Below are 15714 nucleotides of genomic sequence, written 5' to 3' on the forward strand. Positions count from 1 at the left end.
GAGAGAGAGAGAGAGAGAGAGAATACAAATGGCACACACACACGTTGCTGTCAGAGGACAACTTGGAGGAGATGGTTCCTCTCCTACCTTGTAAGTCCCCGGGGATAAAGCTCACTCACGTCACTAGGTTTGTTAGCAAGATGGCTGAGCCATCTCGCCCTGTTTGAGCCCTGATACATGCATACATTTGTTAACCGCCACATACTCTTAGCACCCCAAAAGTGCATGTCCAACCAGCTGGTTTCAGCACCCCAAAGATCTCCCTCTTCCTCTAGACAGCCCTGCCCTCTCCAACTCCTAACCCCTGGAAACAGCTGATTTGTTTTCTGTCTCTAAAGTCCTCTTTTCTTAGAAGTCTAATCACACAATCCTTAGGTAGCCTTTTGTGACTCGTGTGCTCAGACTCACCCAAGTTACCCCATTCCCTTCTATTGATGTATGATGCGGCACAGTTCCTTCATCCACTCACCCACTGAGGCATCTGAGTTGTGTAATCGTTAACCTGGGCTGTCAACTTGAGTGGAACCAAGATGGAAACTGCTGGGCACATCTGTGCACATTTTCTTTCTTTTTTTTTAACATTTATTTATTTATTTATTTATTTATTTATTTATTTAATTATTTATTTTTTATGTGTGTGTGGTGTGGAGGTCAGAGGATACATTTTGAGGGCTGCTTCTCTCCTCCTACACTGTGGGATTTGAACCCAGGTCAAGCTTGGTGGCAAACACTTTTCCCAGCTGGGCCATCTCGCCAGCCGAGGGATTTTCTTGATCAAGGTATCTGAAGTGAGAAAGTTCACCCTAAATGTGGATGGCACCTTCTGGTGGCAGCCCAGAAATAAGGAGGTCTGAGAGAGAAGGTTTTGCTTTTCATCTTATTGTCTCCACTTTTTTTTTTTTTTTTTTGAGACAGGGTTTCTCTGTGTAGCCTTGGCTGCCCTGGACTTACTTTGTAGACCAGACTTGCTTGGAACTCATAGAGATCCGCCTACCTCTGCCTCCCTGAGTGCTGAGATTATAGGCGTGAGCCACTGTGCCCAGCTTGTCTATACCTCTTGCTGGAGAGTTCATTACCTATCCTGTTTGCAAGTTTGTCTACTCTGATGGCCAAGTCTGACATCTCAGTGCTGCTTCTCCATTCCTTCACTGATATCAGAATCCAGCTTCTGTGGGCTTCCTAGGACTGAAGAAGAGGGCGCTCCAGGACTCCTCAAGGCCTTTAGCCCCAGCACTGCTGAAGACTGAGCTGGGTTCTCGGGCTCTCCAATGTGAAGACAGCCATTATTGGACTACCTCGCCCCTACCATTGCATCAGTGCACTTTCCGGTGCTGTGAGAGAACACTCTAACCAAAAGCAAAACTTGGAAAGGAAAGGTTATTATTTGTTTTTTTTTTTTTTTGGCTTTTATGCTTCCACATCACAGTCCATCGTTGAGGAAGGTCATGGTGGGAGCTGAAGTAGAGACCTCGGAGGAGCGATCCTCACTAGCTTGCTCTTTAAGGCTGACGCAGCTTGTTTCTTATATATGGCAGGACCACATGCCTATGGGTGACACCGCCCACCGTGGGCTGGGCCCTTCCCACATCAGTTATTAACCAAGAAAATCACTCCCAGACTTGTCCACAGGCCAATGTGATACAGACATTTTCTCAACCTAGATTCCCTCTCCCAGGTGACCCTAGCTTGTGACAAGTTGGCATTCTAATCCCACTTTAATATATATACTCATTCTCCTAGTTCCTCTAGAGGGCCCTAACCAAAAGGAGCCCTTCCCATTTGCGGGGGAGCAGAAACAGCTGTTATCTAGCATTAACCAAGTCATTTTCCTAATTAATTAAACCAGCCCTTCAGCACTGGTTTCTGCTGCTCCCCATGGTCAGACTGATCTTCCTCCAGAGCCAGCCTGCCCCACATATCAGCTGAGGGAAACAAGCAAGGTCGCTTTACCACTTACATGATTTTGTTCTTGTCAGTCAAACGTCCGCACCTGCGTGACTACAGCACCCTGGGCTTTGTTTCTATTTTAGTTTTCCCAGGGAAAGGAGCATCCTCAAACCCCAGACACTCCTCTGCTCAGCGGTTGGCTTGGACAGTCTCCCCTGAGCACTTCTGAGTGATGGGTAATGAGTTACAAACCCGGCTTTTTTTTTTTTTTTTTTTTTTTTTTTTTTTTTGAGACAGGGTTTCTCTGGGTAGCCCTGGCTGTCCTGGAACCCAGTCTGTTCCAGGTGAGCCCCACTACAGCTCTCTTAGAGCTTATACTGTGGAGGTCATGGACTAGTTCCTCAGAATCCAAGCACTGCAGAGTTGAATGAGCCAAAATGCTTTAAGCTTACATCAGCTCTTTCCACTTTCAAGGGCCTGTGTTGTCAAGGGGCAGGCCCAGAAACCATAACTGTGCCGTGCCTGGAACTGCTGCTCCCCTAAACCTCAGAACCACCATGGATCCTTACTCAGCTGCTCAACATGCCCTCCTTTGTCTTTCTTCAGGTGGTGGATTGCTTTTCAGGGGCCCTGCTTCTGAGACTCTTCCCTGTTATCCTCCCAGCTTCCCAGACAGGCATCTTTCGATGGCACCTGTGGTGGTATGGGTGACCAAGTTTGAAGTCTGACCACAGCCACTGCCTTTTCCTTTCCCTGTGATAACCTTCTTGACCACTGACTCCAAAACACCGAGGGAACATCTCCTGAGTGGTGAGGTTGGGAAAAGGTGGCCTTTCCAAGATTAGAAAAAAAAGGCTGGAGTGGCCGGTGCATCAGGGCTGGGCTCTGGGGGACTCGGGGATGAAATACATTTCCACAGAAATGGCAGAGCCCGTGGGTGATGGGGGGGGGACACTACACATTGGGTCTGTGGACCATGGAAAGATGCAGTAAGAAGATAACTGTCTCTCCCCTAGTCTTCCCGAATATTGACAGTGAAGAATTAACGTATGGTGGCCACTATCACGAGCATGAAAAGCTCCAGAAAGGCTGAGATGTGCCTCGGTGGCAGAGCGATTGCAGAGGAGTTTATAATACATTGCCCAGGCGTCATACGTAGTGGGTTGGACCACTGTTTCTGGAGCACTTACACCGTAAGAGGGGGCTTCAAAGTGGGCAGAATGACCAGCCAGTGGGACATCTGAGATTTAAGCTGGGGAAGATAAATGTGAACCGTTTGCTCCTAAATTGTTTCCCTTTCTGGTTTTCTGGGCCTATTACCAATTCTAGTCTTAGGAAGGCCATGCTAATGAGCCTCATAGAAGAAGTCCGTCTCTAAAGCGGGTAGTAGTGAACCCTAACCTATCGGCCGGCTTAGAGAGGTTTGGGCTAACCCTGGAACCGACTGGTCAGGGTTTGCCACAGAATTTCAGGAAGAACCACTCTGATTTTGCCAAGCCCTGTACTGAAGCTGCCGGCCCCCAGCGTGTTCAAGGAGGCAGCAGAGGCAGAGCAGGCGGTAGGTAGTTCATGGCCTATGGGGCAGTGGGATGAACCGTGGAAGGTCACATGGATGGTCCCACCAGTACTGCAAAGCAAAGCTGAGCCCCGGCCTGGGCCGCTCTCCGCTCTCCGGCAGGGGCCGCTGCAGCCGGGGCGGGACACCCGGAGCGGAGGCTCCGCCCCCGGCCTCTCCCGCCAGCACCGTCCCCGGCACCTTCTGCAGGTGCGTCCCGGGTCGGGCTGCGGGTCTCGGCTTCGTTCCGGCTTCCCCGCACCTCAAGCCGCGCATGCGCGGCCAGGTGCCGGCGAGGACGCCCGAGACACGATGGGTGGCGGGATGAGCGACGGGTGGGGAAGAAGCCCCGGGGAGCGGCTGGGCCCAGGGAAGGCGGTGACCCGGAGGAAGGACACTTTGGCTGAGGTGACAGGGGCCGGGCTGTCGTGGTGGCGGTGGAAGTGCAGGAAGGGTCGGATCGGGCCGCAGTGTGAAGGTAGAGGCCGCGGGATTTGATGACAATGGCAGCCGAGAGACGGGGAAAGGTCAAGGCCAAGCCACGAGCCGGAAGGATGGTGTCCTGAAGTTTTGAGAGTGGTGTGGGGACTCGGGGTAGGGGTGGTGGGGGTGGGGTAATCAGGTTTTCAACTCAGTGAAGATCAGGAGCTTCAGCTGCAGGAGTGAAAGGAAAACTCAGAGGGTGGGGGCAGGGCACGCGAGTGTTGGAGAGGTGACCAGCTGGGCTTGTTTAGGTTTAGATGGCAGGTAGCCACGACGACCTGTCTGAATGGAGCGGCTAAGGCTTGGCATGCTGTACTCACCTCATTCGTGGAGCTTTTGGTGTCCCGAGAGCCTTTACTGAAGGCCTGTGAACGTTTCTGCAGTCCAGTCGCCCTGTGTTCTGTCCCCTGACTTAAAACTGCATATCAGTTGATAGATAATTGTGTATATTTCTGGAGTGCATTGGGGTGTTTTAATATGTGTGTGTGTTATGTGTATTAAGAATAAGCCAAACTAACATGGCTATCATCTCGCCAGTTTTTAGAGATAGGAAACTTTCTAAAAGTTTTTTGTTGTTGTTGTTTCCGAGACAGTTTCTCTATGTAGCTCTGGCTGTCCTGGACTCACTTTGTAGACCAGGCTGGCCCCAGACCCACAGAGATCCGCCTGTCTCTGCCTCTGGAGTACTGAGATTAATGTCGTGAGCCACCACCTGGCTTCTAAAAGTTTTGAAACATCCATCGCATCATTATCAACGATGCTTGCTGTGCCATGCAATAAATCAGTAAAACTTATTCTCATTATCTGAGAGTCTCTGCCCCTTGGCAAACATCTCCATGCCCCGTATTGCCCCCACACCCAGCTTCTAGTGACCATTATTCTGTGTGACTTTTATTTGCTCCTGAGCCTGGCCCGCTTTGCTTACTTAGTTAGCAGAGTCATCCATTTTTGTCCCAAATGTGACAAAGAATCCTTTCTCTTAATATTTCATTGTGTGTGCATATGCTACATTTTCTTTATTCCTGTTGTTTTTAACAAAATATCAATGGTTCGATTTTACTAATAAAGACTTGGGAGCCAGATGCCAAGGCAAAAGCCTGCTAGCTCAGAGAGGCAGACAAAGCACCCAGCTGACCTTCCTACTCAGCTGACATCCCTAAAGGAAGCTCTCCTTCTCCACTTGGTCTCAAAAACCCTCAAACTGAATGTCCCTCTTTTCTGCTTCCTTGTGTCTATCAGTCCTGACTTCCTCTTATACTCTATGGTTTTTCCCCAGGTTTACTCTCTGCCAACTGGTTGCTGGTTCTGTCTCTTGACCTATGGTTGATTTTATTTAATCCTGTTTGCAGAAATCAGACAGAAAGCCCTTGGATTAAAGGTGTGTGCTAGGGCGGACCCACATCGAAACTAGAAACAACACAATCTTGGGGTTCACAGTGTGATCAAATATCCTGCAACAATTCCTCTGTTGACTGACACCTATATTGTTTCCTTGTGGGTAACACTCAAGGGCAGATGCCTCTTCCCACACTGATTGTCAAGGAGTGGGTAGCAATTCTGGTTTGAATTTTTTTGAGGAATCTCCATATTGTTTTCCAAACTGGCTATACTAACCGACCTTCCCAGTGAATCACAGATCCTTTTCATCCACATCCTTGCTATCATTAGCTTTTGTCTTTTTGATAATAGCCACTCTGGCCGAGTTGAGGTGATAGGTTGGTGTGGCTTGATTTCATTGCCTCAATATCTTTTTTTGAGAAATACCCAGTCAGGTGCTCTCCTCATTTCTAAAACTACGTTGCTTCCTTGCAAGAGAGTTGTACACATTTTAGTGTGTGTGTGTGTGTGTGCGCGCGTGCGTGTGTGTGTGTGCGCGCGTGCGTGTGTGCGCGCGTGCGCAGGATTGTGACACGGCACTCATGTAGAGGCCAGAGGACAATTTGCAGGAGTTGGTTCCCTCCTTCTAATATTTGGGTCCCAGGGTCTTCAGGTCTTCAGGCTTGGTGGTGAGGGCCTTTAATCTAGGAGGCGTCTCACCAGCCTCCCATATACTTTATTTTATTTAAGTTATTTAAAACTTTTTGAGATTCTTTTTTGTGTGTAAGGGTGTCTTGCCCGCATATATTCCTACAAACCCCATATGTGAAATGTCTGAGGAGGTAGAGGAGGCTGTTGGATTCCCTAGAAGTGGAGTTACAGGTGGTCATGACCACCATAGGGCTGATCCCCTGGAAAAGCCGTCAGTGCTATTAACTGCTGAGCCATCTCTCCAGTCCCCTCCATGTATTTTAGACATTAGCATCTATCAGATGTATGTTTTGAAGTATTTTCTCCCACTGTGTCAGTTATTGATTCCTTTTTGTTTCTGCTTTTACTCCCTGTGTTTGGGGTCCTAGCTTAGAAATCATTGCCCAAGCACTGTCACGGAGCTTCGATCTCTTTTTTTTTTTTTTTTTCTTGTAGTGTCAGCTTCAGGTGGTACATCTAAGTCTTTCATCCATTTCTCTATATATGAGCATTTGTTTACATGTATATGTGCCGTGTGAATGCCTGGTGCCCATAGGGCCGGAAGAGGATCTGCTAGAACTAGAGTTGCAGATGGTTGTGAGGCACAGCGTGAGTGCTGGGGATCGAACCTGGATCCTTGGCAAGAATAGCATATGCTGCGCCATCTCTCCAGCCCTAGCATTGTGGGGTTTTGCTTGTTTGTTAGTTTGTTTGTTTGTTCGTTTTTTGTAAAGCAGCAACCCTATGGTTGAACCATTTAAGGCTTCCAGAAATAATGCGAACGTAGCTGACTCCCTGTGTATTATTTGCACACTTCCCCCTAACGTTACGTCTACCTAAGTGGAGGACAGTGACCTAAGCTAGGAAATTTACAGGTGCCCCACCAACTAGTGTAACTACCCTATCAGCTAATTCACAGGCACTCACACTTTGCAAGGTGTCTCATTAAGGTCCATTTTTCAGGTGTGTAATCTGCAGGAGACAGTTTCCCAGGCTTCACCCTTCATAGCTTAAGTGTGACTACTGCTGTTATGCCATACACTGCCCTTCAAGTGTGTGTGTGTGTGTGTGTGCGCGCGCGCGCGCGCGTGCGTGCGTGCGTGCGTGCGTGCGCGCGCTTTTTCTAGTAATTACATAATGTATCTTAGGAGAAAAGCCACACAGTGGCAAACCTTTGCCCTTCCCATTTCGTCATCTGTGGGAGGCGGATGAAGTTGCCATGTCTCATAACTGGTCGCACTAACCCAGTTTGATTGGCCAAGGTGGTAGGAGCCACATTTTCGGTGGTGAAGCTGCAATTGCACAAGATTTAAGGATTGAATGTGTGTGCAATTTGTTTTCTTTCTTGCTGAACAGTTTTCATTGTGTGAAGAAGCATGATTTGTTCATGTATTTATAAGTTGATGGGCATTTGATTTGCCTCTGTTTGGAGCCAAGGACTATCTGATAAGTCTTGATGTTCTGTTAAATATAAATCATGCCACAGAACACCAACACTGCCAAAGCTTCATGTGACCACCATGAATCAGGACAACACCCAGACAACTAAGTATTCTTGTCTAAACCACGAGTCCAAAAGCCTACTGCTTTCCAACTATCACAGGATCAACCTCTCTTACCCCTGTTCAATAAATTCCCTACAATGTCCAGTCAAGGCAGCCTGCTTCCTCACAGCAGCCATTCTAGAACACATCCTCCCTTATGTGACCCCCCCTCCAAGTGCCCTCATAGAAGACAGAAACCTCCTATTAATTCTTTGAGACACTTGCAGTTCTCACAGAACCAGCAGCCTTGGGTGTGCTGGGCAAGCAATCTTCCATGAAACTGCTCCTTCATCCCTGGAAAACCGGGCTGGAGAGATGGCACGGAGGTTAAGAGCACTTGTTCTTGTAGAGACCCAGGTTCGGTTCCCAGCACCCACATGGCGGCTTTCAGTCATCCATAACTCCAGTTCCAAGGAACATGGCACCCTCCTCCGAACACCTCGGGCACCAGACACATGTGGTAAACATGCATGCAAGCAAAACATTCATGCACATGAAATAAATAAATCTAAATAAAAATAAAAATATTTCACAATTAACACCCTTCAAGTTCTGTCTCTGATTTGTGCTGCCTGGAAGACACTGACAGTCCACACAAGTGAGTCACATAGATATTGAAACTCTGGCTTCTATTCATATCTCCATAAATACTGTTTCCCACCCATATCCAATTCTTTCACTAAGTTCTTATGGATTTTTTTTTTTTTTAGACAGGGTTTCTCTGTGTAACCTTGGCTGCCCTGGAGTCACTCTGTCGACCAGGCTGGCCTTGAACTCATAGAGGTCCGACTGCCTCTGCCTCATAGTGCCAGGATTAAATGTGCGTGCCACCATCGCTTGGCTTCTCATGGATTCTTAATTTTTAAATATCCTAGTAAGTACCAAATTGTTGTCATTCCTATCTCTCACAGAGTATTAATTAACCTTTTCCCTCCAACAATGTGTTCTGGTGATCCCTGCCAGATGACGTAAAACTCTGTCATTCTGGCTTTTAAAAGCTGGTTACACCTTGGCAATGGTGGTGCACACCTTTAATCCCAGCAGCAGGGAGGCCGAAGCAGGCAGATCTCTGCAAGTTTAGGGCAAGCCTGGTCTACAGAGCAAGTTCCAGGATAGCCAAAGTTATGTAGAGAAACCCTGACTCAATCCCCTGCCAAAACAAAACAACAACAACAAAAACAAAACAAAACAAAAAAAAAAAACCAAAAAAACACACACACCTGGTCAAAAAATACAGAACATACAGTTTACCATTAGTTCCTTTCCTCATCACTGTGATTAAATACCAGGCCAAAGCAACTTACAGAAGGAAGGTCTTACTTCGGCTTACAGTTTGAGGGCATGAGCCACCATGGCAGGCAAGGCGTGGCGACAGAATCGTGAGGCAGCCAGGTCACACTGCATCAGCAGACCAGAAGCAGAGAGAACGAATGTCAGTGCCAGGCTAGCTTTCTGGTTTTGATTCAATCCAGGACCCCAACCTGTGGGATGATGCCACCCACTTTCAGTGTGGGTCTTCCCTCCTCAATTAAACCGTCCTAGAAGCGCCCTCGTAGGTGATCTCAGAGGTGGGTTTCCATGGTGAGCTCCATGGAGTCAAGTTGACAATGAAGATAACCATCACACAATCCTAACCATTTTAAAACAGCTGTGCAGTTATGGTCGGTGGCCAGGACAGTCTTTCCCAGAACTTTTCCATCTTATAAAACTGAAACCTTTTATCTGTTACTTTTAAACCTCTAATCTAATAAAATTAACTCTCTCTGAGTATAGAGTTCTGTAAGTTCTGATAGATATTGCTGTGTAACTGCTACCATGATCAGGATACAGGACAAAGGACACATTCATTACTCTCTTTTGTACTTCCTCTCCTTCTCTCATGATCTCATATATGAAAGGCCCCATCTACAGATATCATCTGTGTTTATTTTGGAATGTCATAGTAAAATAATGAATTCTTTACAAAAAGTGCTGTGTATGTAAATTAATATATATGTACATAGTATGTATACAAGCATGCCTGCACGAAGATACCCATGCATATGGAGGCCAGAGGCCATTTTTGGTTGTCTTCCTCTAGTGCTGTATCTTATTTCATGTTTTTGAACATTTATTTGTGTGTAGGGCTGAGTGTTCACACCTCAGCTCACTGAGCAGATCAGGGGACAGCTAGTTGAGAAATCAATTCCCTTGTTCTGTTGTGTGGGTTCCAGGGATCAAACTCAGGTCATCAGGCTTGGTGGCAAGGGCCTCCTCACTGTCCCTTTGTTTCTGAAGGCAGTGTTTCTCAATGAATCTTGAGCTCGTGGATTTGGCCAGACCAGCTGGCTGGCCAAGCCATTTCTAGCCCTTTCTCCCTGTGCCCACTACCCTCCGTGCTGGGGTCACAGGCTGGGGCTGCCACACCATGGTTCTTCTACGAGTTCTGGAGGGTCAAACTTGGGTCGTCACCCTTGCGTGGTGGGAAACTGATGACTCAACCTCTCCCAGCCCAGAATTCTTTGTGAATACCAAGCATATTGCATACTGTGACAGTTTTCCTTGCTGATTGAACTTGTTCCTATAGATGGGGGATTTGGGCTTTTTCTAGGCTCTTCTATCAACCCTCAGCTCTCTAATGTCTGTAGCTAAGTCATCTTGGGTTGATCCTACTGTTGTCTCTCTCTCTCCATCCCCACTCTCCTCTCTCTTTGAGACAGGGTCTTGCTGTGTAGACTAAGCTGACCTAGAGCTCACTATGGCGAGCAGGCTGGCTTTGGACTGGTGGCAGTCCTCCTGCCTCCAGCCTCTTGAGTGCTGGGGCCTCGGGACTTGCCTCCATGCCCAGCCCAGTGCTGGCTTCTTTGTCGCTGCGTCCTTCTCACAAACCTGCAGACATTCACTGAACATGCCTCACGACTTACGAGTTTCGTTGACGCGTTGTCACCCACATCTTATTTGTTGTGGCAGTATGCGTGGCCCCTGCCTCACCAGTTTTCAAAAATCACTTTGCTTCTGAGGAGCGGAGCCTTAAGTCGTCCTCTGGCCTCCGTGCTTGCACATGTGGGTGCACAAGTACCACAATGTACAGACACACACGCAAACCTCACATTTAACACCTGACACACACGCAAACCTCACATTTACACCTTCCCAAGTCCACAACAGTGATTCCAGACACGAGTGGCCATCAAGTTTACCCAGGAGCAGCCTGGCAGTGATGGCACAGGGAGGCAGAGGCAGGCAGATCTCTGTGAGTTCAGAGATAGGGGCTGTCTTGGCCTACAGAGTTCCAGGACTCCCCACAAGCCTGAGGATGACCTTGAACTTCCGATCTTCCTGCCTCTATCACATTAGGGTTATTTTTACCAGTCCAGTGCCTTATTCACCATGAGCTTGCTCACTCAGGGGTTTTCAGCTTCACCACTGCAATGGTTCAATAAATCACAAGAGAAGGGTCTGGGGTGTAGCTCCAGAGGCCTAGTATAAGCAAAGCCCCAGGTTTCACCTATCCCCCAAAGCTTAAAGAATATTTCTCTCAGCAGGGTGGAATACAGGCTTGTAATCTCAAGCTTTGGGGGGTTTGCGATAGGAGGAATATTATTCAAGGCTACCCCGCAATACGTAGGACCAGAGAACAGGCTCTGTCTCAAAAAATAAAATTAGAAATTATGAGGTGTTTGATACTTTACTCAACACAGATTTCGCATTAAGTGCTATTGTGAGCACATATGAGGTAGTCTAGACTAACAACTGTTCTACTGGCTGAGTTTATGAGATTTTTTTCCACTTAGAACTAGTTATCTGTTTTTTAGTTTTTTGGTTTGTTTTATTTTTTTCGAGACAGTGTTTCTCTGTGCAGTGTTTCTCTGGCTGTCCTGGACTTGCTTTGTAGAGCAGGCTGGCCTCAAACTACCCAAGATCTACCTGCCTCTGCCTCCCCGGGTGCTGGGACTACAGGTGTGTGCCACTGTGCCTGTGCCTGTGCCTGTGCCTGTGCCTGTATAGGACTCGTTATCTTGAGCCAAGTAGCAAATGTTTGTACGTATATACACGTCACAACATCTCTAACACGATAAAGACACGTTACACATTTGAATGTTTTATGATTGTTTCTATGTTGTTTCATAGCTTTTCTAAATCCAGCCTGGAGTAATACTTCAAAGAAAACCTGATGCGACCGCTCCAGACTGTTCCAAGCCGATTCATTTCCCAGCTGTGTTGTAGACTGAAGCCGTCACCCTCCCCACAAAGCAAGATCTGCCTCACCATGGCTCGTCCAAGTTCAAGTAAGTCATCCTTATAAATGAATGTCAGTGTTGGTCACCGTGCTGAAGAAGCCTTGGCATGATTTTCACAGGGCAAGTGAATATGAGGAGAATTCTAGGTGTTTGGTATCTCGTAGGCGTCGGTTCAGCTTGGTGACAATCACAAAGGCTTTGTCCTGACTGTCCACAGGAAATTTGGATCCATCAACCCTTTCACATTTGCACTGTGTTCTGTGTCTGTGTTCTGCAGCACCAAGCAGCCTAGAGAATCAAGGCCGCCGAGAATGAGCACATTAGATCACACAGAGGCATGGAAGGTGGAGCTGAGCTGCCATGCTAGGCGTGTGCCCAAAGCCCTCATTTCCTTGAGTTACCTTGTACCCACCAATCAAATGTACAAGCTGATGTCTTCATTGTACAGGAGTTGTTCTTTAAACGTATCTATTTACGTAAGGGAAAGGGACATGTGTGCACCATGGTGTGTGGAGGTCAGAGGACAGCGTGTAGAAGTCTGTTCTACCGCCCCTTGGCTTCCAGGGATTGAACTCAGACCATCAGGCTTGGTGTCAGATGCCATCACTCTTTGAGCCATGTTACCAGCCCTGAGGAATGCTTTTTATTGGGATACCTTAAATTTTTTTTTTTTTTTAAGATTTACTTATTTAATGTGTATGAGTGTTTGCCAGTATGTATGCATGAGTATGCCTGGTGCCCGAAGAGGTCTGAAGAAGGCACCAGATGCTCTGGAACTGGTGTTACAGATGGTCGTGAACTCCCATGTGGGTGCTGGGAACCCCCGTCCCCTGCAAGAGCAACAAGTGTTCTTGATTGCTGAGCCATCTCTTCAGCCCCTGTTGGAAGTATCTTACGGTGTAATTTCATTCAGTGTCAAGGTTCACGCCATAGACAACTGATGTGGAATGTCCATGTCCAGTTGGTACTCTGGACTGACACAGATTTTGTTTTCTGTTTAGATATGGCGGATTTTCGGAAGTGTTTTGCAAATGCGAAGCACATAGCCATCATCTCGGGGGCCGGCGTTAGCGCGGAGAGTGGGGTTCCAACCTTCAGAGGAGCTGGAGGTTACTGGAGAAAATGGCAAGCTCAGGTTCGTAAGGCTTCCAGAATACCAAAGGCTTTTCCTAACGTAGCCATTATTGAGTTTGATTCCACACCCATACATATGTGTGAAGCCCAGGCGGCAGCCTTTGAAATGGCAGCGACCATTTTGTCCTCTTGGTTTTGGTGTCCACACATCTCTGTGATGACTGTGGTAGCAAATGTGGGGTCAGGGAGATGGGTTCAGTGCGTAAGAACACTTGCAGTGCAAGGAGCAAGCATGAGGGCCTGGGTTTGAATCCCGGCGCCTACATAAAGAGTTCAACCCAGCACTGAGAAGTGGAGATAAGAATCCTGGAGGCTGCTGTTCTTCCGGCCTAAATGGCAAACTTCCGGTTCACCGAGAGACTGTGTCTCAAGGGAATAAAGCAGACAGCAACAGGAAGACACCCAGTGTGCTTCTCTGTCTTCTGAATACTCATGTACAGATGTGCACATCTGCATGCATATGTGTATGAAACACACACACACACACACACACACACTTCACCCCAGAAAGGAAGCCCACGACAGACCAAAGGTGAAGTAGTGAGAGGACCAACTCAACAGCAGCTGTGTCACTGGGAAGCCGTCCTCAGCCTGTGTGAGGACCGCCCAACACTGTGACAGCGGTGCAGAGGACCCCAGAGCCTCTACACGGCTGGCAGGCAGCTCCCAGTGAGCGCCTGCCTCATCTCACAGCAGTTGATTCCTCCTTTTCATTCTGAGGTTGGGGTCCTCAGGAAGCTGTCAGGTTTTTGTTGTCCAGGACATGGGACCTTCTCTTTAGCTTCTGTTCACCACCTGAGGCCTTGGGGCCCCTCCTTCCCCTCTGGGGGAGTGTCTCGTGGAGGCTCTCACACCTGAACAAAGCAGACACTTTCCTCACCCTCTGGATGTGAAAAGATTGCAACTTTTCTTTTCTTTCTTTTTAATAACAATTTGATTCTTCTAGGAATTGCATTAAAGTAGAATCAGAAAACCTTGGTTACCACAATTCATAACTATGAAGTTAGCTATAAATATGTAAAGATAATTGGAATTAAGGATTAAAGCATTGTAGAATTTCTGTGAAACCTGTTGAGGGCTTGGAGCTTGGTGTTTAAACAGTTATATGAAGGGCATTATAAGTTCTATGAGGATGAATGGATTTGATTTTTTAAACATTTTTTTATTTTATTTATGTAATATGTGTGTGAATCTGTGTGCGGTTATATGCACATATGTGTGGGTTCCCAAAGAAGCCAGAAGAGGGCGCTGGAACCCCCAGAGCTAGAGCTACAGGCAGTTGTGAGCCATCCAGTGTGGCTGGCAAGAACTGTACTTGGGTTCTCTGCAAGAGACGCAAGTGCTCTTAACCACTGGGTCACCTCTCCAGCCCCTGCTTGGTTGGTTTGTTGTTTTATTTTTCAGTTCTTGTTAAAATACACATACAGACATATTTACCCATTTTTGACCTACAGCTCAGTGAGATTTTGCAGATGGATAAAGCTGTATCATGAACATCATGGTTATAACATTTCTATGTTATATACTGTCCTGGTTAGGTTTCTATTGCTATGATGAAGACTGTGACGAAAATGCAACTTGAGGAAGTAAAGGGTTCATTTCCTCTTACAGTCCTCAGGGCACAGTTCTTCACTGAGGAAAGTCAAAGCAGGAGCTCAAGGCAGGAAGCTGGAGGCAGGAACTGATGCAGAGGCCATGGGGGAATGCAGCAGCCATGGGTGCGTTGGGCTCTTCCCCATCAATGATTAATCGGGAAAATGCCCTACGGTCTTGCCTCTAAGCCAGTCTGATGGAGGCATGTCCTCAGCTGACTCTTCTCGGATGACTCTAGTTCGTGGCAAGTTGATAACTAACCACTGCACACATATATACATCTATAGGTGCTTGTAAACTACACATATATACATGCACATATACACAGCTACACACACTACATGCACTTACATGCAGACTACACATATATAAATGCTTTCTGTTCCTATAACCGGTATCTGGGATGTTGAGGATTATAAAGAGAGAAGGTCAGTTTTGACTCAAAGTTTGGAACTTTTACTCCACAATCCGTTGGCCCTGTTGCTTTTGGGCCTGTGATGAGAAAGTATGTCAGGGCAGGAAGCATGGATGAATCATTGAGACTGTTCGCCTCATGGCTTAGAAGGAAAGGAAGTGACAAGGACCCCTCACCGTCATCTTCACATGATTCCCAGTGACCTAAACTCTCCCGTTAGACCCCACCTCTCAGACTCATGGCTTTTCACATGTGCCAAGCTGGGAACCATACCTCCAACAGCCGGGCCTTTAGAAGATAATCCATGTCCAAACTATAGCACTGTTCATTCAGAATATCTCTTTATGGATGGTCCTTTGCCTTCTCTTGTTCCCTCCCATCCCCCTGGCTTGGGAAATCCTTAGTTTTAAATATTTATTTCATTTTTATTTTTAACTATGAGTGTTTGGGGGGGGGTGCCCTCAGAGGCTAGATGAGAACGTTATTCCTTCTGCTGCTGGAGTTACTGGCAATTGTGAGCAGCCTAATGTGGGCTCTAGGACCCGTGCTTGGGCCCTCTTAACTACCACGCCATCTCTCCCATTTGGGAAATACCTAGTTTTAGGGAGCAGGGCACTTCCAGGGTCCTATCCATTGTGAGGCTCCCAGCCCTAGTATGCTGGCACAGGACGCGGGCTCTGTACGTTCTGGTTGGCTAAATAAGGGCAAAATTAACCACCTCAGTGGGAGCCTCTTGGAGTTCACAGGGCTTTCTCACTGAGTGCAGAGGGCATGCGCTGTCCTTCCCTTCCTTCTAACTGCTGAAGCAGGTGAAACCAGGCGATGCTCTAGCACTCCTCAGGCCTACAAGGGGCGAAGGGAGTAGAGGGCCCCTAG

The 15714-nt window shown here is 47.4% G+C and overlaps 1 protein-coding gene across 2 annotated transcripts in view; it reads left to right on the top strand.

The window, feature by feature from the left end:
- Positions 1-3501: 3501 nt before the first annotated feature.
- Sirt5 (sirtuin 5) overlaps positions 3502-15714 on the top strand; it is a 28930-nt gene continuing 16717 nt past the window's right edge. Inside the window, exons 1-3 of one of the 2 annotated variants that reach the window (XM_021630347.2) lie at positions 3502-3652; positions 11587-11744; positions 12698-12831. In XM_021630347.2, coding sequence (XP_021486022.1) covers positions 11630-11744; positions 12698-12831 — 249 coding nt within the window. In that variant the 5' untranslated portion in view covers positions 3502-3652; positions 11587-11629. The other variant, XM_021630351.2, reaches the window with a different exon arrangement.

The sequence above is a fragment of the Meriones unguiculatus genome, chromosome 19, assembly GCF_030254825.1.
Source record: "Meriones unguiculatus strain TT.TT164.6M chromosome 19, Bangor_MerUng_6.1, whole genome shotgun sequence".
Lineage (NCBI taxonomy): Eukaryota > Metazoa > Chordata > Mammalia > Rodentia > Muridae > Meriones > Meriones unguiculatus.